We start from the raw sequence: 23,588 nt of genomic DNA on the forward strand, positions 1-23,588 counted from the left end.
GACACAGTATCGGAGAGGGACAGTTAGCCTCTATCAACTGACATAAACGGGCTCTATGATTTGTCCTTATCCACCAAATGATATCCATATTACCGATTATAAAATATCTTAGTCTAAATATGTTGTTAAAACAGCAAATGTCAACCCTATCAACAGAAAGATTTGGTCAAAAATAATGTGATATTTAATGTTCTCCATATCGACCAGCCCCATGATGCTGCAATAAAAGCCTTCTCTCCTCCACAACGGTCATTCTCTGAAGCACAAGGACTTTAATTAAGAGTTCATGTTACTGAATATTGCAAAGAAGTGAATGAAAAACTTGTTTGGTGCAAATATATTTTAATCATAGGCCTGGAAATCAAATCAAATCATACATTCTCATAATTCCATTTCTCTTAGGTTCTCTGCTTAGGTTTCCAACAATTATTAATCATGACTAAGTGTTTTTTTTCCCCAGGCAAATCGAGGTAAAGTGCTGGAACTGTTCCAGCACGACCATCTAAATTCTTTAACATAAAACACTAAAGGGGAATAAATCAAAAACAAATTAAAACGAAAGTCAGATAAAAATTAGTAAGCAAAACAGTTAAATGTTCAAGTGGGAGAGTGACACAGAAACAATCCTCTAGCTTTAGTGTTTTACCAGGTATCACAGGCAAACCAGGTCCCTTAAGGATCAGAGGAAAAGAGTGGCTTTGATGTGGACATTATGACCAGCAAACACTGTATAACAAAAGGTCTTTATAGTTACAGTATACCCACAGAAATGTCATTAGGTGATGAAGATATTTTATCCTACTCATGACGGACAAACAGGCGTGGTGTTATGATGGATGAAAGTCTGCTAAAAGCTCCGCCCATTCCTTAACGCTGACTGCAGTCCAACGACATTGATTTTGCTTAAATGCATAAATAATGTCAAAATAAAAGCATCACGTTAGTTAATTAAAGTCTGAAGCGCTGCTAACAGGCCTTTTTGTGGAAAATGTGCCATGAAAACACAAGACACTGACGGTTGTTAAACACTGCGGCGTCCATCTAGACGGGCTGAAGCAGTTGGACCCTTCTCTAACATGACGGCAAGTTTAGTGCCACATGTCATACAGGACAACATAAACAGTGACCAGTGTGGGTTGTAGTTGACAAATTAAAACACTGAATCATCCAGCATTAAAAAAAAAAAGAAAAAAAAAAACATTTCACACTTGATTCATGGCTTTGTCTTTCATCCTGTTGATGCACCTAAAACTTTCAGGCTTTTCAAAAAATTCTTCCCGACTGACTTGTCAGCACATGGAGGTCAAAAGCAGGAGAGACCAGAGCAAAGAGGTGGAGGGAAGAAACGGGCTGACGTCTTTAGAAACCATGATGATTGATGAAACAGCTTGACATGTCACAGGACTGTGGTATTTGATAAGCACTACTTTGTTTTAAGTCAAAGTAGCTGCCATAACAAAACTGCACTTTGTAAATTTAATGTTTGAGAAATGGTGCAGAAAACATCTCTCACAAAGAAAAAAATTAGATGCTATTACATCAAGGCGGTGACAACACTGAACATTTTTTTAAAATAACTACTAATGATGCCTAAGTGGCTTTGTTTACTCTGACAGGATTGTGAGATTGACTACTTGGCTGTACTTTGAGACCATGGCAGGTAACCTGTAAAACCTGAAAGTCACAGACACCTCCACAGCTCAAATAAAGGAGGGAGCCTGGATACTAGGAAACCGTGCAGCTGATGTTATTAAAAGGTGACAGGTGAACTTGGGTCATATTGCTACTTGAAATGTATTTGAATACCTTTCTATAATCTTTCTTAGACTCACTCTGCCTTCCTCGGAGCTGCAAACTCCACCCATGTTGCACTTAGGCACTAAAAATTGAAACATAAAAGTAATTTAAATTATTCTGTGTAACAACTGACCCAAGTCTGGTTGTTTGGTAAACTCGGGGCCTTGTGGCTCTCTGATGGAGAAAAAAAGCCCAGGAGGAGGGGTCGATTTAGCTGCCAAAGCCAAACATGTTCTTGATGTAGCCGGTGAGGCCGCCCTTGCCCTTCTGCTCCACCTTGTCATCCAGCGGTGGGAAGGCCACGTGGTTGAGAGCAAGGTCAAAGAACAGGGGCTTGCAGGGGATTGGCTGGAAGTCGGGAGGGAACTGGACCAAATTGGGCTGCTTTCCCACGAGGGTGGTGTCCAGGCGGAAGGTCTCCAGGCGGTTGCAGAGGGGCTGCATGAAGAAGGAACAAGTTAAAAAGTTAGCATTATATAAACACAGATAACTGCAAGTTTACATTTATAACTCAGCTATCTGGCATATCAGAACTCAGATATAGAAATCAAATGACATTTACAGAAAACAGTTGAATGGTTTTGTCATTAGTGCTGCAACTAATGAATCTGCAGGCAGAAGATCTGCAATCTTTCACGATTGAATGTTTAGTCTACAAAATGTGAAAAATGGTAAAAAAGTGTCCATCCTAGTTCTTCACAGTCCATGGTAATGTCTTTAAATGTCTTGTTTTTTTCAGTCCAAAACAAAGATATTCTGTTAAATGATATAAAAAGCAGGAAATACCCTTATTCAAGGGGCTGAAAATGGCATTTCTCTACTGCTTATGTATGAGGAATTACTTTCAGGATTAATCGATTATCAAAGTAGTTGCTGAATACTGTTCTGTGGATTGACTGATCAGTCAACTTAATTTAGCCTACTAAACTTTAATTTGTTGACCATTCATCTAAACTGAAGGAATCAGCCTTAAATGAGCACAACAGCAGACTTTAAAATAATAATATAGAAAAAGCTGATTCCATAATGAATTTTTTCCTTCCATGGATTTTGTCCTCTCACCGTGTTGTCTTTGACCTGCTGTTGAGAGGGAACTTCAGCTGTCTCATCAGTGTCTGAAACAGAAACATTTTCTCGTTACACAGAAAGAGGCAACAGAGAACAATAGGTAAAATGTTTTTTTACACAGTAAAAATAAAGGGAGTGAATAGAAAATGGCCTGTTCAAAAGGTGCTCTCACCTAAAATAGCAGCAGCTTGAAGGGAGTATTTTTCAGCGTTGACCTCGGCAATGAGCTCCTGAACGTCCGGGAGATCCTGCAGAAACCAGAGAGAAATCAGTGGTGTTACTGGAGTTCAGACGTTAATACATGATCACTAAGATTAAATTTTTCAGGATCACTTTAAAAACATAAGAAATATATAGGTTCTTTATGTATGTGTGTAAGGGGGACGTTTTCATGATGGATTGTAAATTGAATTGATTGCTTGTTTTTTTTAATATAACAAACCTTGAGGCTGTTGTTGAGGCTTTTGGCTTTAGACTGGACCTCCTTGGCGTATTTCAGCACCCTCTCATACAGGACTAGCGCCTCACTCCACTTTTTCACCAGCACATAAGACTGAGCTATGAAGAAACACCTGTCAGGGGAACAGAGGGATGAAACAACATGTGAGTGATTGTATGTATAGCAAAGGAAAACAAAAGGACAGTAGCTGTGAGAGTACATTGTTGTCTAATGGATATGAAGCTAATAATATGGCAGAATTGAACATTAACTCCCTCACAAACACTTAAAATGGTTAAAAATGTATCCAGACAGTGTTTAATCACTTGAATCATAACTGTATTTTTAGATTAGGAGGTGGTAACCCTATAAATGTCTGACCTGTAGGCCTTGTAGACCAGAATCTTGAGGGACACTTCCTTCTGGAAGGTGTGGTCGTCCTCCAGACCCTGCAGGGTGGAGAGCTCAGCCAGACTCTAGAGGAGATAAACAGGCAAACAGAGGAAGGTTAGAAAGGTGATGAGGGAGGAAGAGCCGAACCTAAGATGAGCTACAAGGTGAGAAGAAAGTGACAGACTGTCAAACAAGGTCACAGCTGTCATCACACTCACACAGCTACTGTGAGGAACTATGAAACTGCCAACTACCAATCTCCAACTGAAATACAGGAAAAATAATGCAAATAGGGCAGTGACCTCTGTTTTGATATATCTGCTTCAACATTTCTATCCAGCTTTACTTTTAAACTACTTTTCAAAACAAACAGAACCTTATGATTAAACAGATCTCAAAATATAATGTCCAGATGTTCACCTGCAGGATGATGTCGTAGAGGCGGATGAGATCCTGTGGACGGGGCCCTCTCTTGTTCTCGTCCGATTCGGGTTCCTTCAGTTTGGCCTGCAGATTATGGGCCATGCTCTCATTCCTCTTCACCAGCGTACACAGCTTGATGTATGTCAGATAACTGGAGGAGACCAACAGCACGTTTATTCACTCAATAAGGAGATGAACGTGAAAAGGCTTTGTTATACTTAGGCTTGGATATGCGTTACTGTGCTTTTCTTTGCGACATGAGTGTAAAGTGAATATCTTTGGGTTTCTGACTGTTGATTTAATAAAACCAGTAAAAATGAAGATGATCTGAGAAATAATTAAATGGGCCTTTTTCACTGTATTCTGATATATTAGAGTCAAAACTATAGAGACAAGAAATGGCAGGTAAACCAATAATGAAAACAACTGTTAATTACAGCCACAAAATCCCATAATCTGACATCTGATTATGGGATTTTGTGGCTGACATGAGCGACCATCTAAAAAGACAGAAAGTCTGACCTTGGCATTCAAAAGCACAAGTTAAAGTCTTGAGTAGAGGTGAAATGGTACAGATAAAATTGATGGTTTGATTGATACCCGACTTCAGGAGTCAAGTTTGGTACAGCGGAAAAATAACCCCAAATGCATAAGGATATGTTTTTTTCCTTCCTAATTTACTGTGAACAGATAGTAGTGAAAGTGTTTAAGGCAGATAAAAAAATCCTCTTGGTGAGGACTGGGGTAACATTTTGTCCACTGGCAACTTTGAAATGGGTATTTTTATAATACAAATAATTGACCAAACACTTATGTATTACAGTGTATGAACACTGAACACTTTCCCAAAGACATCAAGTCACAATATGTTGTAAAACTGAATTTCATCTCCTACAAAAATGTTTTCCTCATCAAGGTGAATGGCACATCTGAGTGATGTCATTGAACACGTTTTAGCATGCTGGATGTGTTTCCATTCACACTCCCTCTAACAACAGAGCTATGGCGGCACACAGAAATCGTCTCTCTGATGATGCTGCAGCTGACCTGTAATCCAAAGGCAGGTCTTCCAGCTCTGGTGTTTCATTTGTGCTTGCTTGTTGTGCTCATGTCAGTACATGCTGCGTGTGACTAAAAGTTTATTTTGGGTCTGCATTATGTGCATCATTCATACTGTGTATTCTCTGTTCACCAGACTGTGAAAATACATGTGCCGTTACAGCCCTAATCTTTGACTTAAGTCTATGTTTCAAGAACAGGCGTTTCTGTTACCTGTGCAGGAACTGCAGGTTTGACACCTTGCCGCTGTCACCCTCAGAGCTCCTCTCTCGCTGCTTCTACAGATATAAGCAATCGTTAAAAGACAAAAAAATCTTGTTTTAAGACCACATGTCAAGGTAGTTAGTAAGCAGCAAGTCAAATTGACAACTCTGACCTGTTAGCAAAACATCTAGGTCATAAAACAGAAATTCACATCCCATCCTTCTCCTTCACCAAAGTATGTCAACTCTTTAACCGGCTGTGTCTTACCGTCTCACTCTTGAGCTCCTCTCTCACAGCCTGGATGGTGTCTCTGCACTCGGCCAGCAGGGTCTCATACAGATGCTCTTTGGTTTCCTCATTCGCCGTCTGCATGCACAACAGAAACAATAAATGTTATTGATCGTGGAACAAAGTGGTTATTTATCACAATCAACGTTTCCTGCTTCTTAGCAAAATAACAATATAGCCATACATTTTCTATGAAGCACATACAGGAAATATTGGTCTGCTATCAGTTCCACCAGGATTTTTTTTAAAACACTGCAAACTAACTAAGTGGACCAGAAAACAATTTTTATTATTAAATAGGCACTGATCCACATGACCAGATTAGTTCATCCCTTAGAAATACACAGTCCAGTAAAATGCATGGTGCAGTCAGCACCTTATATAATAACCTTTGTGCACTTCTGTTACAGGTATGAAATGACAACAGGTGCAGAAAGCTTTATGGAGGAAAAAGAAATCATGAAACTATGTCGACAGGTTTCACATCTAGGGGAATTTGGGAGAAGACTTCATATGTTAGCTCTTATGAGTGCTCTTTGTAAATTTCAGGAAACATTTGACATGTTTCTAGACAGCAAACTTGAAAAAAACCCTCTACAAAGTAAAAAATATGACACAGTTGCCATATATGTATCACATATGTGAACCCAGACACAAAACCACTTAGCACCTGATAAAAGCTACACATGCACTTATAAAAGTCAATCACGCAAACCGAAATATTTTATCCGTTTGAAGTCCTATTAGTTTGTTACAAAGAATTTAAACAGGGACTGTGGCAAACTGGGGGAGAGGTAATGGTATGTGGCCCGGCAGGCTGCCGATACATTCCTGCACACAACTCATCAGCAATCACACTCTGGAGTTTCAGGGTTCAAATCTTTGTGAATGACAGGATTGTTCTTCACCTCGCCCTTCTTTCATCGACACACTCCTCCAATAAGCCTGTGTTAACTCTACCACTGTCTTAGAGATGTCTGCAGGATATATCGTGTTTTATTTAAAGAAAGATGGTGCTGGATTACTGTAAATATGAAAATATGTGTAATTAATGATAAGAGAAATGTAGATGGAGAATAATTTTTGCTTTAAACTCAAGAAAAAGTTGTTAAACGCTTTTCTCGATGACATTATTGCCACAGCCTAACCCTTTAAACACCCTGAGGAAGAAACACAGGGGAAGAATGTTACGAGAAAAATTCCTCGTAGTGATAACTGATAGGGAGGTAGTGCGGCTGCTCTCATCCAGCCAGAAGGCTGATGTTGTTTAGTGCCACACACACACACACACACACACACACACACACACACACACACACACACACACACACACACACACACACACACACACACACACACACACACACACACACACACACACACACACACACACACACACACACACACACACACACACACACACACACACACACACACACACACACACACACACACACACACACACACACACACACACACACACACACACACACACACACACACACACACACACGTGCCAACACCCTGGCAACACCTAGCACGACCGGCTCGACAGGTCGAGCCTCCTCTCTTGTTCAGAATGAGGGCCGGATGGATAAACCGATTAGAGGAGGGAGGAGTCAACATAGCTCTTGTACTAGGACTGCTGTATGGCCCAATATGGCAATTCCTGTCCTCAGAGGCCAAAAGCTGGGGATCTGGGGTAATGTGAGGGAAAGTTAAGGTGTTGGTGTGACATACACTGTCGTTCTAGTGAACAATTTGGGACAAAAGGCAGTTAAGCTTGTTTTTTTTTTTTTTTTAATGAATTTATTCCATCTCTCACAAACATGAGTGTGTTGATGAGGGTTCTATTTAATTACATAGGTCATACAATATTAACCTTGATAATTCAGCTTCAAAGTGGCTTCCCACACTTTCAGTTACAGCAATTATTAGTTTAACAATGGGCTGTAACGCTGCAGTTTATTCCCCAAAGGGGCCACTTAAAACTGAAGGGTGTTGATAATACTAATCTGTCCACAGAGAAGGGCTGGGTGTCGCCCTGTATTCATGTGTGGGCTGAAATGCACAGAATGCAGTCGTGCAATGAGAGAGCCTGCATGCCAGAGGGCTGAGTGGCTGTGGGTGTGACAGGTGTGTCTGCAGGGTGTGCTGCGCCTTCTGGCATAAGAAAACAGGAGGAATGAGCTGTGGTGGCTCAGAGAGGGGACATATGAGACTGGAAAGAGGAGAGTGTCACCTACTGAAAGATGAAGGAACTGCAGTGACTGTTGTCAGAAAGAGGTGTTCTGCATGAACTCAGGCCATACACACAAACATCTAAAGTATAATTAACTGCAGAAAGTTATGCACAGTGCAAGAGAAGTTAAAGGCACAGTTTGCCTCAAATCAAATGACATTCTTATTCTTAACCAAGAATACAATTACTATTATTCAAATTATAAATATTCCTTTGTTTCTCAGGCTAAAATCTACAAAATGTATTTTCTCTTATCTTTTCTTCAAATTTAAGAATCATTTGATATTTCTCAGGGGAAAAAAGGGATGATCTCCTTATTTTGTGATTTAGCACAAAGAATAAAATACTGACATCAGAACACTACTGCTCTGAAGGTGCAGATTTCACACAATAGATTATATTTTTCTTTATTGCCTTCTGGTCTGGCTTCAGCTAATGACTAAGACTACACTGTGTGAGACCAGAATGTGTAGAAACCTTTAATAGATATTTTAAAATACATTTTGATAGTAAAGACAGAAAGGAAACATAAGGAGAAGGTGCAAGCATACAGGGTCCTGTTTATATTACACTCTGTGTCTGTGCAGGTAGACATGTTCACACAGTCATATATATTGTATATATGTAATATGAACATTGGCAGAAAGTTACATCAAATAGCCTCACGAATAATTCAGGCTGTTGATCAAAGACCACAGAGACACCCCGGTATGTATTTTTAAATGCTGGCAAGTAACAATATTATGTACAGATGACTTTTACTCCCTCCAAAGCATGAAGTAACTATACTGACCTGAGCGATAGCAGCCTCATTGTCTGCCAGTCCCAACAGGAAGATGCGGGCCTTGTCAATCTTAACAGGCACCGTTCGCCCTCGCCACTCCACCTCACTCATGGTGGCAGCCTGCTTGGTTCTCGCCTGAGTGATCAGGTCCTGAGACGACAGAAAAAAAAAAACATTTTCAAAACATAGACCTACAACAGCAAAGACGTCTTCTGATTTCATAATTGGACAATTAATCTTGCTTAAATTTCTATTCATATTTTCCCACTTTTTTATTGCTTGCTTTATATTTTACTGAGACCAAATATAAGGAATATGTGCGTGCTCAACCTCTAAAAAGGGGATATGAGTTATAATACCACCAATATATAAAAGAAGAATGATGATACAAGCATTTAAACTCATGTCCAAGTTGTGTAAGTTCACCTCTAGTTTCTCAGCCATCATGCCTCCTCCTCCACCAATCAACCTCATCTGCATCAAGTCATTGATGGCATTCTGGTCCCCTGCAATCAGGCAGAAAAAAAATCCAGTTACACGTTGTGTTTAAATTTGTGAACAATGTCTTTGGATGCCTAAACATGTCTAATTCCACATTTCAACTGCATAGTGCGGCTCGTCTCACCTGTTGTGGATTGTACCTGGTACTTATCTCCCACTCCATTCTGCTTCAAAAATCAATGTGACAGTGATCTCACTATGAGTTTGAAGCATGCCTGAGCCCAATCCAGACAGCATCCATGTACTGGGCACCCACGCTTTTTTCTCTCTCAAAAATCAGCTGTTGCAAAGCTTGACAATGGAGTTCAAAGAGGGTTTTCTGTTTTTGGAGCGAGCGTTGAGTGATTTGAGCGGAGTGAAATCAGAGTTGAGCACAGAGTGATATTGAGCCGAGGCCTGGAGCAGCTTTAAGCGGGGAGCAGAGGAAACAAACAGCACTCTGAGCCCAGAGTGGAAATTATCACCACTCCACTCACATGCTCTGAGTCAGAGAAAATCCTCACTAGAATCAACATCCTGTCTGAAACCAGACATTTTTAAATTGCCAGCCTGTTTGGTTGCTGATGAAAGGATCCATTGAAAGAGCACAATTTTTATGTCACATTGAAGATGATTTCACAACAGTTTTTTTTTTTTTTTTAAATCAGCTAAGAAACCTGTCTACATTGATAGAGTATGTGCAGTAGGAAAAAAAAAAAGAGATACCCGGTACCAAAAGCGAGCAGCGCAAAGACGAACCATCAAGTGGAAATTTTGCATAAGACGGCTGTCACTTATGTTAAAGGGGATAAGTTTGCGCCACATCCATATGTGTGTTACTCACCAATGTTGTAAGCACAGTAGCGGATGTTTGGTGATATCTCGTCCACACGCTGGCGATACAGAACTGAAATCTCCTCGGTGAAAGCACTGGCCAGCTTCTCATAGATTGTTCTGACAATACAAAAATGTGGTGGTTTAAAAAATGTCTTTAAAATTACATGATAAACAACCCATTTATCCTGCCAATATATTAAAACAACTGTAGTGATGTTAAAACTTACTTGCACTTATTGAAGGCCTCCATTGCAAGCTTCCACTCCTGTAGTTCAAACTCAACCATACCGGTCAGGTATGCAGTGTAGGCCTGAAATAAAATACATTAAACTTTATTAGCGGCTGTTGTAAGAATAAAATAATAAATTCTATGTAACAAAAATGTTAGCATTATTTTGTTTCGCACAAGCATCACCATCAAACAATTGTATCTAGTCGAAGAGTGATATAATAAAGGTTAAGAACACTTCTAAGCATTTGAGGCTGTAATCTCATGGCACATATATACTCTATACACCTGCACATTGGCGGTTTTACACAGGGGCCAGTGCCCCTGTAAAATTGCTCCTGGACAGATAATAAGTTAATTAATTTCTTACGGCGACATGTGCTGGCTCGAAGACCGGAACTAGAGACATATCGACGGATCGTTCTCCACAGACTCCTAAAAGCGCTACGCGCACACTGCCACCTACAGTTGTAAGACCAGTACGCGCGGATTGCAAACTTTGGATGTGAGCCAACATCTGCTGCCGCCGTGCATGGACTACTGCAAATAGTCGAAGGTAAGGAAAACGATTCAATTTAATCTCAGTGTGTTTGTACATATCCATGTTTTACTGTTTTTGTTCACTTCAATAATAAAATCTGTTTTTTATTGCGCTTAATCACGTCTTGGTCTTGCAATGTTTGTGAATAAGCAAAGCAATTGAAGTCAGTAAACATGATGACATGAAATGAAAAACTTGCATGGCCTTGTGAAACTAGAAGGCTACAATCCTCTCAGTTTTCTTTTTAGTAGGCTATCATCATGAAAAGGAGCAGGAAGGACATTACGTCCTATTTTGCCCCAGTTAGTGGAGCGGCTAAGTGATATAATCTTTCAGTTTATGATACAAGCGTGAAAATTGGCATGAACACTCTCCATGGGTCACTTGACAAGAAAATTGTCCGAGACATTTAAAATTTTAAGATGGCGGCCATTTTTCAAGATGGCCGACATCTAAGTGGAGCAGTTAAGTGATGTAATGGTTTATTTGGTGATACAAGCATACAAATTGGCATGAGCAGTCTCTGTTGGTCACTTGACAATAACCCACCCACAGTTACTTGAAATTCCAAGATGGCGGCCATTTTTCAAGATGGCCGACACCTTAGTGGAGCAATTGAATGATATAATCGTTTATTTGGTGCTACAAGCAAAAAAATTGGCATGAGCAGTCTCCATGGGTCACTTAACAAGAAAATTGTCCGAGACATTTGAAATTGTAAGATGGCGGCCATTTTTCAAGATGGCCGACACCATAGTGGCGCAATTAAATTATATAATGGTCTATTGGTGGTACAAGCATAAAAATTGGCATGAGCAGTATCTGTAGGTCACTTCACAATAACCCACCCACAGTTACTTGAAATTCCAAGATTTTGGCCATTTTTCAAGATGGCCGACACCTTAGTGGAGCAATTGAATGATATAATGGTTTATTTGGTGATACAAGTATAAAAATTGGCATGAGCAGTATCTGTAGGTCACTTGACAATAAGCAACGCACAGTTACTTGAAATTCCAAGAGAGCGGCCATTTTTCAAGATGGCCGACACCTTAGTGGAGCAGTTAAGTGATACAATGGTTTATTGGGTGATATACGCATAAAAACTGGCATGAGCAGTATCTGTGGGTCACTTGACAATAAGCCAGCAACAGCTACTTGAAATTTCAAGGCGGCAATTTTTTTTTTCAGGATGACTGCCGCCTGCCATGTGGACCTTTAAATTATGAATTTTCTCATAGAAATGTATTGGGTTCCTCAAGAGAGGTTGTTTGACTGTGCTTTGTCTGACTCCTTGCCCACGACCTGCCCAGTTTGGTAAAACCTGACAGGAGTTCCCTCCCACCGGCGTAGCTCTCCGGGTTCACCGAGGTACACAGGCTCCCTTACAATGAGGGCTTTTTAAAATACTTTTTTAAATGACTTTTTTTTATAACTTACCATTACTACTGCCATTAAACATGCCAAATAAATACTAAGGGGTGGGGAAACAAAGTTGTGGTGCTGAACGGACAGTGCTCCAAAATAATAATTGAGCAATGGTTAATACTAAATGGCAATAATGACAGATCCAGAGGCAACAGCAGCTCTGGCTGACAAGGAACCATGACAAACAGTATCTGAAACTATACTAGGGAACTAAACTAAAAATGTGAAAGCATTGTTACAAAGTGAAAACTGAACATGTCACAGTAATAGGCTGGTGACAAAATAGAACATAATGCGCCGATGTGGCGAGGGGAAGCCGAGCCATAGGCCTACACTTTAAAACACAAAGGACAACAAGGAATAACACTGGCAAAAGAAACAAGCAAATAAGTTCTAGCAGGGGCAACTGAGTCCATATCTGTAGCACTTACACTTTCCAGTACAAGCCTTGGTGCACCCACATTTTGTCAACTCCCAACAACTCTCCGCAATAGGTGGAAGTGGAGTCCAGAAGACTTTCTACTCCTTGTCCTGTTTAACCCATCCCCAGTCGGACGGGCTCGGCATTTGTGGATGTCTCTCTTCAATGCCTGTCCCCACACATATCCAGCCTCATAAGAAGTCAGGGATCTTCTTGACCTCTTGACATGGATATCTTTGGTATCTTTAGTGTCTTTAGCAGCAGTAGATGCCTTTTTTGTGCCCTTTCCAGCTGTGTGTTGTTGAACATAAGTTTACAGCTTGAATGATATTTTGCTCTGTTTCTTGTCAATGTGCTTTCTATGCCATCACCTTCATCTAGTCGGGTTGGACTACGTAAGATAGGCAGAGCATTTATTTTATGAAATAATGGAACATTTCTTGCAATGGTATCATAACCAGTATGATCTTGGTGTCCTGCTGTTTGTTTTCTCAACTGTTATGATGGCTTCTGCAATGTCTGCAGCAAATTCAAAGGCAGAGGCCGAGGGTCTAGCCTTTTACCACCTTTTAATAAGCACGTTGATGTATGGGATACAACTAAGTTCATGCCTTAACCCTACACTTAGTCCAATCGTTCATCCAATGCCATTTTTACCCTGTACAATCTGTACACCACCCAGTTAACTAAAACTACTCAGAGAGTTGTCGTCTCTTCTTTGACTAACTTTACAATTGGCTGACATTGAACCCCACTCTGAGTTTAACAGCAGTCATATATCACCAGTGTGCCCTGGTAGTGCAGATACTCACTCGTGTCTAATCTGTCCATGATCAACAAATCAACACAACTGTATTACGATGTGTTAAAACTTGTTTTCCAGAATAATCTAAAACCCAATACATTTCTATGAGAAAATTGATCTTTTGAGGATCCAGGGGGCAGCCATCTTGAAAATAGAAATTTCAAGTGGCTGGGAGTGTTTTTTTGTCAACCCAAGTAACTGTGGGTGACTTATTGTCAAGTGACCCATGGAGACTGCTCATGCCAATTTTTATGCTTGTATCACCAAATAAACCATTATATAATTTAATTGCTCCACTAAGGTGTCGGCCATCTTGAAAAACGGCCGCTATCTTTGAATTTCAAGTAACTGTGAGTGGGTTATGGTCAAGTGACCCACAGATACTGCTCATGCCAATTTGTATGCTTGTATCACCAAATAAACCATTATTTCACTTAACTGCTCCATTAAGGTGTCGGCCATCTTGAAAAATGGCCGCCATCTTGGAAATTCAAATAACTGTGGGTGGGTCATTGTCAAGTGACCAACAGAGACTGCTCATGCCAATTTGTATGCTTGTATCACCAAATAAACTATTATATCACTTAACTGCTCCATTAAGGTGTCGGCCACCTTGAAAAATGGCCGCCATTTTGGAAATTCAAATAACTGTGGGTGGGTCATTGTCAAGTGACCAACGGAGACTGCTCATGCCAATTTTTATGCTTGTATTACCAAATAAACCATTATATCACTTAACTGCTCCACTTAGGTGTCGGCCATCTTGAAAAATGGCTGCCATCTTAAAATTTCAAATGTCTCGGACAATTTTCTTGTTAAGTGACCCATGGAGAATGTTCATGCCAATTTTCACGCTTGTATCATAAACTGAAAGATTCTGGTAAAAATGAGCACTTAGCTGCTCCACTAAGTAGGGAAAAAGCACCGTAAAGACAGTGAGGGAGATGGATATGAAGGGAGAAGTGAAAGAGCTCAGGAGCAGGTGGAGAGAGAGAACCAGAGGAGGAGAAGAGGAGAGAGAGCCAGAGGAGGAGAGACAGACAGAGGTGGAAAGTGAAAGGCAATCTGAGAGTCAGGAGGAAGACTGAGGGACAGAATGAGGGACAACCAGATTCACCATGCATGTCAAGTACAGCACCATCAGGTGTGTGTGTGTGTGTGTGTGTGTGTGTGTGTGTGTGTGTGTGTGTGTGTGAGTGAGAGAGCAGTGTAGACTAGTTAAATTAATAATGCTAAATTAACGTTGTTCTCAGTTGCACTCTCATGTTTACTGTATTCATCTTTCTCCAGATATCAGCAAGTGCATGGATGACACTCCAGTGCAGCCAAATCTAAAGACCTTCCCTACCACATTGATGGGAGACAGGAAGCGCAGTTTCCGGGCCAACTGGTATGAACCTGGATTGAGTATTCTGTAATGATGGACTCAGTTTGGGATTTTAAATAAACTAAACATTTTGAAAGGTTAAATATTGCCCTGTTTTCTCCTTATATGTGCCCCCCTGAAAAAAACACTTGGCCCACCTCGGCCCCCCTGGTAATTTTGGTCTAGAACCGCCACTGCAACTGGACTGTGTACCTACAAGGTTGAAGGTGACTTTATGTTACCTGAGCCTCAAGTTTGGTCTTGGCGTCAACATTTGGGCTCTCACAGAGCTTCTCCAGCTTCTCACTGTGCTTAGCAGCCTTGCGTAGTCGTGCCAGCAGGTGAAAGCGCTTACGTGGCTCTGTGTTGGCCTCCTGCTTCAGCTGCATGGCGTAACTCCATGCACGCTCTGCCTCCATTAATACCAGCAACAGATACCTGAAGGGATGTCATTGCATCAGTTGTTTGGTCGCATTTTTCCCCACAATTTATAGTGGACACATTTACATTTACTTTATCTTCAGCAAATGCATTAATACATGACCCATTGTAATTCTGTGGTTTAGTAGTGAGGTTGTATACAGATAACAACACATTTTGGTAGGAACAGGCCAAACTCCTCTGTAATGTAAATTTAGAATCCTGCATCCAACACAACACAGGGTTTGTATGTCAAACCATTATTTACTGTATATCAGACTCATTCATCAGCCAGCTAACTGCACATAAGTGTCAGTCTCATACTTTCCATTCCTCACCTGCTGTCAGAAAGCATCTCAACAGTTATTTTCTTCCCAATGAACTTGTGTCGGTTTCCCATCTTGAAGCCAAGAGTCTTGCGAAGGCGACGCAGTCTGCGGGAGCAGTAACCCCTACACACAGTTACATAAAAATGGTTATATTACAGTAAATTAATAACATTTTCATCTTGGTTTTGCACAACAGATATCACAACCACAGTCAAGTTTTTTACACCAAGAAATTCCAGGATTTTCTTTGAAAAAAATTAGAAGCCTAAATTGTGTAAAAAAGGACATTTGTTAATTGAGCCACTTTGAGAAAGCTATAGTAGCGAAAATGATGTGCATAAAATACATTCTTTGTTTTCTCCTTTAAAAAAGGTACAGCAACTGTATACAGAAACTATGCCATACATTTTACCACCATAACACTTATAATGTACATATTTCGTTAACACTGTCAGAGAGATCTTAATTCATTTATAGGTCAATTATTGAGACTGTAGTTATTGGTGGTGTTGTACATGACTGGATTATAAAATAGATATTTCTAACGAGGAGTGAACGATAGTTTAAAAAAAAAACAAAAAAAAACAGTGACCAAACTGATTTACATCCTGATCCCTGTATGTGATGGGGAGGCTGGAGCAAACCATAAAGGTGCCGTTTCGCTAACATGGAGTACAGAAAAATAGGCTTTACCATGAAGCTTTTTCATATGGACTCATTACTGAATTACAAGAAAACATGCTATATTGTGAAAAATTATCAATCATCAATTATTGAGAAAGTAATTTGCCTTTATCGGGATATAAGGTTTTAACCATGTTACCAATATCTGAAACATGATACTTAAAGGAATTTTAATATCTGCATCATTATTCTCGTTTTCATTTAATTAAAAAGAAAGTTACAAGAATTTTTTGTGTGTTTGGGGCAGATCCCCACCAAAAAAGTTTGTAGAATAAAATTTGTAGGCTTCTCTTCAGCACGACAGTGGATTATTCAGAATACTATTTTGATTATTTTGCACCTTCTGCTATTTGGATACTGCACAAGTCTGCATTTCATTTTTGATAAACTTCCAATTAATCGTTCAGCCCCATTTCCAATATTGTATCATTGTGAAGAAATGGGACAGAAAAAAAAACAGTTATAAGCCATTTGAGGTAGAACTAATTGCACTGATTGGCACTAATTTTACCCCTATATGGTTCAAAGTGCTATTTGCAAACCACCTGTCTCATGTGAACCATATGGCAGCAGATGCTCCCCCACAACAGCTTATTTTCAATGTATTCATCTCTCAAAAAACACAATAATATAAACATGAATTTGGTCAAAACCAAGTCACTGACAGAAGTTGAATGTCAATTAACACACAATATATGCCCTATGAATTTCTTGTGGTAGTGGATGGTGTGCACCTCTGTGTGGACAGGTTCACCACAGACATCTCTGCAGCTGTGGTTCAGGTAGTATGATTGAGCACAGCTCACCTGTATCTCTGGTAGTCTCCGTGTCTGAGGCCATGTTGCTGCTGGGACTCCTTGATTATTTGCAAAACTGGAAATCAAAGTTAAGGTACAACTCTGACAACATCACACACCAACAATAGTACACCAGGGTAACATTTGTCACTAATATTTAAGTATGAATATGCCAGTCATGTTAGCACAGGACGTACAGACCCGGAGAGTCTGCCAGTGGTGCTGTGATATGTTACAGAAAACTAAGTTAACGTTAGCAACCACTGAAACTCAACAATTACAACCGTTACATGTAAATTAATAAAAAAATATATACATAGAGGCACAAGTTAACTAACACTATTAAATATAGTTAATTTCACGTCCTTAAAATTTACACAAAGTTTAAAACAAGCCAATTAAATCTGTTTTTCATGCCTGCCATTGACAGTCTGCTTCAGTATGACACGTAGCCTAATAACGCTAGCTAACGTTATCCTCCAAGCTAACAAGCTACCGTTAGCTTCTGAGCCTGACACAGCTTCACTGGAAGAAGAAGACAAAACCACGCTACACGTCTGGTGCTGTAAAGGATACTCTCCAGTCCAAGTCCTCCATCCGGTTTATTTTCTTTATTTTCATCCACGGAGGACAGTTTAACGTCGTTTTGCTTGTCTGCGGCCATATCTGCTGATGCTAACAGCTAAGCGGCACACACACACATGCTCAGTCAGAAGTGAAGAGGGGAACCAATGAAGCACGGGGAGGGGCGAAACTGCGTCCAAATCTCGCGAGATTTAGCTAATCGGACTATATGATTATTTTTCACAGGTTTTGGTGTGACTGTAGGTTATTTTTTTAAAACATTTTTCTTCCCAATACAAAGTCCCTGTTACAATATGATGTATGAATAAATACAAGTATGCAATGAAATGGACCTTGATGTGTATTTTTCTAGGTCAAGAATGATGATTAAACCTTAAGAGGAATTTACAAGGCTATTAAGCAATCAACCAATCTCCGACAACCAACAGGGACAACAAATATAAGATGCATTCTGCATATTTTAATAAAAAGTGAGACAAAAATAAACACCCCAACATTTATTTAAATCCTCATAAAATGCATGTACCACTTTGTTGAATTCACAAAGTGACATAGACCAGATGGAACGCAGTAAAACACAAGTATGAGTTATTCACCTCTTCCTCGGACGTACTGAGAGGAGGCCATAAATGCTCTGTTGAGCTAAATAATCCTCAGAACAAAGTCCTTGTTTTATAGATTCATGCATTCATTTTGGACCCGAAGAACGGGCTGCAAAATGGAAGCATCACTACATTCAGTATTTCTTTTTGGTTCCTACACCAAAAAGTCCATTCAGATGTTGTCTGCAGCAGAAATGTATCTGCACAGAAAGTTTTTGATCTCAGAGATGTGCTTGATCTCTTTGACGGTGGTGTCTCTGCTGCGGACTTGAAGGAGGCCGCTCTCCAGGGTGTTCTCACTGATCACCACGGTGAAAAGCACTCCCATCTCATCGTACCTAAAATGCATCAACAGAGACGCACACATCAGTCCGCAGCAAGAGAAACACTGATCATTTTCTTCTAAATTAGCAATTTTTCTTAAATTACAACAGACTGCACTTTACTTTGTGTTCAGCTGCTCCATTGACATTGGCAGAGTTTCAAGATACCCAGGCCACACAGAGATCTTAGCCTCCATGAACTCCTGCAGCAGCCCCTCACACACCTACAGAATTATTAAACACTCATTAATCTACCTTCACTAATGCTGAAACAAACAACAAGTTAAATTCATGCAGATTTGCCTTTAAATATAATTTTCCCTCAGAACTACAAATCAATAAATCATTGATTTCAGCTGTTCATACATGTTTTTCTTACCTGCCGCAGCTCCACAGTGGCTCCTTTGCCAATGTCTAAAGCCACTTTGACTGGAGCCAACACTGGGTGCAACCTCAGAACCTAAAGTCAACAGTGAACCAAGTCAGTGATCAATACTTTGTATCCAGAGAATCACATCACCAACAGATGGCAACAAGTGGGTGAGCTTTGGTTCACTACCTTTCTCTGCAGCAGCTTCTGCTTGCTGTCTTCTTTCTTGAGCTGCTGCAGTGAGCTGGACAGAAAGGCCATCACGCCACGGTCCATGTTCCCGGTTATTGAGACGACGTGAGGAACTGACTTACGGCCATCTCGACACTGAAGTGTGTTTAGAAAGACAAATAAAACTGCATGAAGAAAAGCAACAGTAGTAGTGAGTAGCTGTGTGTGTGATTTGTGGAACATGCTTAATACAGTTGTATCTCAATAAATTAGAATATCATAGAAAAGTTTATTTATGTCAGTAATTCAAAAAGTGGAAATAACACATTATATAGATCCATTACACAGAATGAAATATTTCATGTCTTAATTCATTTAATTTCTTCTAATTACAATGATTATGGCTTACATTTAATGAATGATCAAAAAAATTGTATATTACAAAAGAACAATTTTAAAAAGTATGTTTAATATGGAAATTTTGGCATCTGAAAAGTATGTCCATCTATATGCACTCAATACTTGGTTGGGGCTATTTGCCTTGAACTACTGGAATTTGACCTTTTTTTTAAATATTCTAATTTATTGAGATGCACCTGTAGTTTAGATGTACACTGAGACACAGGTGTTACTAATAACATTAACGATAGCTTCATCTCATTCAAGTGTCCCAGTAATTCATAACAGTATTTATAAAGGTAAAATCCTCACATATCTTGCCAACATAACTGCAGGTGATATGAATGTGACTGAAAGCCAGTGTCCACATGAGGACACTGAAACAAAAAGCAGACTGACTTGTAGTTTGGAATGGACTCCTTTGTGTGTCTGCAGCAGTTCAGTGTCTCCTCTGCTCCACAGCGTCTCCAGAGTCTCCTGTCCCCACGGGAAGCTGTAGATGATCCTCACACCACGAGACGCCGCCTTCTCGAGTTCCTCCTCTGGGACGTCATTACTGCTGAAGTCTGATGGAGACAGGGCAAACTGGAAAGACACAGGTTGATTTCATGTAACTGAAGTTATTTTGATGTACAAAATTATTGAAAGACGGACTTCCTCTTTTCTGTGGGAATTGTAGTGTTTGGGGCCTTGAAGGAAGAAGAAACCCATTAAAACAGCAATATAATGCTTTTTTGGCTAGAGCTAGCACTGCACAATAAAACTGTAAAACTATGGTGTAGTTATAAATATACTGTAATTCAAATAAAATCTTCAAAAAAACAGGAATACATCTTTTCTACATGCTGTTTAACGTTAAAAAAAATTAGTGTGTATCAGAGTAATGATAAGGATCATTTCAACTTGAATGCCCTGCTCTGAAATACTCCCTCATATTTAACAATACTCACTTTCCTCCACCACTTCAGTCTCTGCCGTGTCCAGTGATCGAGCCACTGGGAAGAAGTACGAGGAGAGCAGAACCACACCAGAGACGTCTGAGTCATTTCAGCTGGGCTGCTAGAAGAACCATTACATTATAGTTACAGTAGCACTAGAAAAAACTTTATTTGAGCCGTTTACCGATTAATATTACAATGTTGTAATGAAGCACAGCAAAGCCCTTTCTCATAAAAGCACAAATGTCTATTATAGCAGAAAACTGGGACCAGTTCGCCCTCTAATGGTTAAATAATGAACAGTGTACAACAAAATGCAAATACAGATTTAAGATGTTATTTTACTCAACATCCACATTCTTGTCATTTTATAACATACATGCGCAAATGACAAACTCATCAAGCAATATTAAGTATGAAGGATCAAATATAATATCTTCTGGAGAATCTGTAGTGCAAGAGTAAACTTTTTTTTTTACAAGAATGCATCGACAAACAGTCAGACAGACAGGAGATGAAGCCTCACCAACCAGAACCATCTGAGGGTTGGAAACACAGGCCAGCCTCAGCCAGGCCGAAGGGCAGCTTCCTGTTCACCAGCTCCAACGAGGGGACAAATTGCTCCAAGGCACCTGTGAAATAAAAAGACTCTTGTTGCAGATCAGTTGTTTTTGTCTTCAATAAATTATCAATGTGTTCTCCACATAAAAAAAATATGTATAGCAGAAAACACTGTTTACAAGGCTGCTGCTCTGTTCTTTTGTCCCTTCACATTTTATTTTTAGGTTCTGATATGTCATGCAGCACTCTACCTTGAAGAAAGTTTGTCCTCAGAGATGGGGACCTGTGAATGAGCATCTGTACCCTCTGGATGAGCTGCTCCTTGCTCAGTTTTTTCTGTTCAAGTATGTGTTTTAACTGTTCCGACTCAACAACCCTGAGTTGTCCCTGTCCATCTGTTGCTGTGTCCTCGTTGCTGCTGCTACTGCTGCTCAGAGAGTTTATCCCAAACACCTGAGCTGTGGAGCTGGTCACAGAGTACCACCACTGCTGAAGCAGGTTTCTCCTCAGCTCCGTGCCCAGAGGGCCATAACTGCAGCTCATCCCACGCCGAAACAGCTCCGTGTTAGTCTGACCAGGTGAGACATAGTGCCTGTCCACACAGAGCTGCAGCAGAGTCCTGACCTGATCCGGATCCTCTGTTGATGATGCGCTGCAGTGTGTCCTGCTGTGCTGCAGAGCAAGTGATGTTTTTAATAAACGCCTCGACAAAACAACACGCCTGACACAGTGGGGTAACATGATGAGAAGCTTGAGAACAAAAAAGATTGTCTGTTGAAGTGATGAATCCTCATGAGTAAAAATCTGATCTCTTAAAGACCAAATACAACTCAACTGTGTAAAATCAATATTTTAACTTTAAAGTATTAGATAGACATTAATCTATCAAGTGACCTTACTTAAAGTAAAAAAGACATTTTACTTTCTCTGCTAAACTCAAAAATACAAGCCCAGTGAAGTGACTTCATCCTCTGTCCGTTGACTTTTAGCAGACTTTAGCTAGCTCGCAGCGTTTAATGCTATATACCACAGATGCTACAACCTGCAGGTGCATTTAAAAGAAAATACACCTATCTGAAAAGTTTCTCACTACTGCTGTGTCAGTTTATGTTCAATAATAACCGCTGAATAAAATTTGAAATACACAGGAAGGACATGTGAATTATTTGATCCGGATATGATAATGTTTACATCCGGGTTACGAGAGCTTGCTGGTGGTGCGTTCACTGTCTTTGATAAATAAAATGATTTTGCAATTATATTCTCTTTGGTACACGCTTTCCGGAGGCGCACAACTTAAAGCCATTTTAACGTTCTTAATATCTAGTTATAATTACTAACGCCATCCCAAAAACTATTATATGCTTAATCAAAGGAATTATAACAGATTCCACTCATAGAATCCGGCAACATTTAAAAACAAGCAGTACTGAACGGGCCCTCGCAGAACACGCGTGTCGGGGCATGCTGCCGTCGGGGTGTGTGCGTTACAGGGGCCAGTCTGTATCACCCCTATGAATTAGACTGACACCACAGGGCCAACTAGGGGCCGATCAATAAAACCTTTAAGGGTTATCCTCAGGAGGGCATTGACAATAATTGTACCAAGTTTTGTATAATAATGCACAAACTATCCCTTTAATCCTCATACAGTGTCTGAAGGAGGACTCTTAACTGATATGTATACGTTAGAAGAGGCAGGTAGCAATGGTGGAAAGTAACTATGTACATTTACTCAAGTACTGGACTTAAAGTAAAATTTTGAGGTACTTGTATGTACATTTTATGTAATTTTATACTTCTACTCCACTACATTTTGAGACATATATTGTACTTTTTATTCCTCTACATTTAGCTGACAGCTGTAGTTACTTTTCAGGTCAAGATTTAAAATGAAAAACATGATACATTTAAAATGATTACCCATTTTTTTCTGCGCATGCGCGGCCTTTCCGGCTTCTGCGCATGCGCGGCCCCGCTGTGCTTCTGCGCATGCGTGGCGTTTTGCGGTTCTGCGTATGCGCGGATTTCCTAGTCAATGCGCATGCGCGAAAAACCCGCGCATGCTCAGAAGCGAAATAGACCGCGCATGCGCAGAAGCGGAAAAATCCACGCATGCGCAGAAGTTAAAAAGTCGCGCATGCGCAGAAGCACAGTGGGGCCGCGCGTGCGCAGAAGCCGGAAAGGCCGCGCATGCGCAGAAACGCAGAAAAAAATAAAAATAAAAAAAATAAAAATAAAAAATAAAAAATAAAAAATAAAAAATAAAAATAAAGAAGTAAAAAAGACAGTGGTGGAAGAAGTGTTCAGATCCTTTACTTCAGTAAAAGTACTAATACCAAACTGTGAAATGACTCCACTCTGCTCATTTTAACTACCTAATAAATTTTTAAGTGGTTTAATTCATGAAAAATGGGTAATCATTTTAAATGTATCATGTTTATCATTTTAAATCTTGACCTGAAAAGTAACTAAAGCTGTCAGCTAAATGTAGAGGAATAAAAAGTACAATATATGTCTCAAAATGTAGTGGAGTAGAAGTATAAAGTTACATAAAATGTACATAAAAGTACCTCAAAATTTTACTTTAAGTCCAGTACTTGAG

General features: G+C 39.9%; 2 protein-coding genes and 1 long non-coding RNA gene across 4 annotated transcripts; 1 reads left to right on the top strand and 2 right to left on the bottom strand.

Annotated features, from left to right (window-relative positions):
* Positions 1-325: 325 nt before the first annotated feature.
* On the bottom strand, positions 326-17,773 carry srp68 (signal recognition particle 68). The gene is made up of 16 exons (XM_059340398.1): positions 17,611-17,773; positions 17,044-17,110; positions 15,563-15,676; positions 15,047-15,242; positions 10,242-10,324; positions 10,022-10,131; positions 9,124-9,203; positions 8,707-8,847; positions 5,651-5,749; positions 5,393-5,457; positions 4,118-4,271; positions 3,686-3,780; positions 3,308-3,437; positions 3,038-3,113; positions 2,860-2,912; positions 326-2,235 (listed from the first exon to the last, which is right to left on the bottom strand). Exons 1-16 carry the CDS (start codon positions 17,696-17,698, stop codon positions 2,008-2,010), a joined length of 1,779 nt encoding a protein of 592 aa, XP_059196381.1. The 5' UTR covers positions 17,699-17,773; the 3' UTR covers positions 326-2,007.
* Positions 16,760-21,083, top strand: LOC131977215 (uncharacterized). 2 transcript variants are annotated; one of them, XR_009394867.1, is made up of 4 exons: positions 16,760-17,128; positions 18,933-19,296; positions 19,947-20,083; positions 20,453-21,083. It is a non-coding gene; the product is annotated as an uncharacterized LOC131977215 (long non-coding RNA). The 2 variants fall into 2 exon arrangements; XR_009394865.1 differs by lacking the exon at positions 20,453-21,083 and having other exon boundaries at positions 19,947-20,421.
* Positions 18,102-22,328, bottom strand: polg2 (polymerase (DNA directed), gamma 2, accessory subunit). Its single transcript, XM_059340409.1, is given in 9 exon segments — positions 18,102-18,559; positions 18,668-18,768; positions 18,924-19,004; positions 19,104-19,241; positions 19,884-20,069; positions 20,435-20,540; positions 20,949-21,054; positions 21,235-21,739; positions 21,742-22,328. Coding segments are annotated over 9 exon segments (1,425 nt in total). The 5' UTR covers positions 21,778-22,328; the 3' UTR covers positions 18,102-18,393.
* Positions 22,329-23,588: the final 1,260 nt, after the last annotated feature.

The sequence above is a fragment of the Centropristis striata genome, chromosome 1, assembly GCF_030273125.1.
Source record: "Centropristis striata isolate RG_2023a ecotype Rhode Island chromosome 1, C.striata_1.0, whole genome shotgun sequence".
Classification (NCBI taxonomy): Eukaryota; Metazoa; Chordata; class Actinopteri; order Perciformes; family Serranidae; genus Centropristis; species Centropristis striata.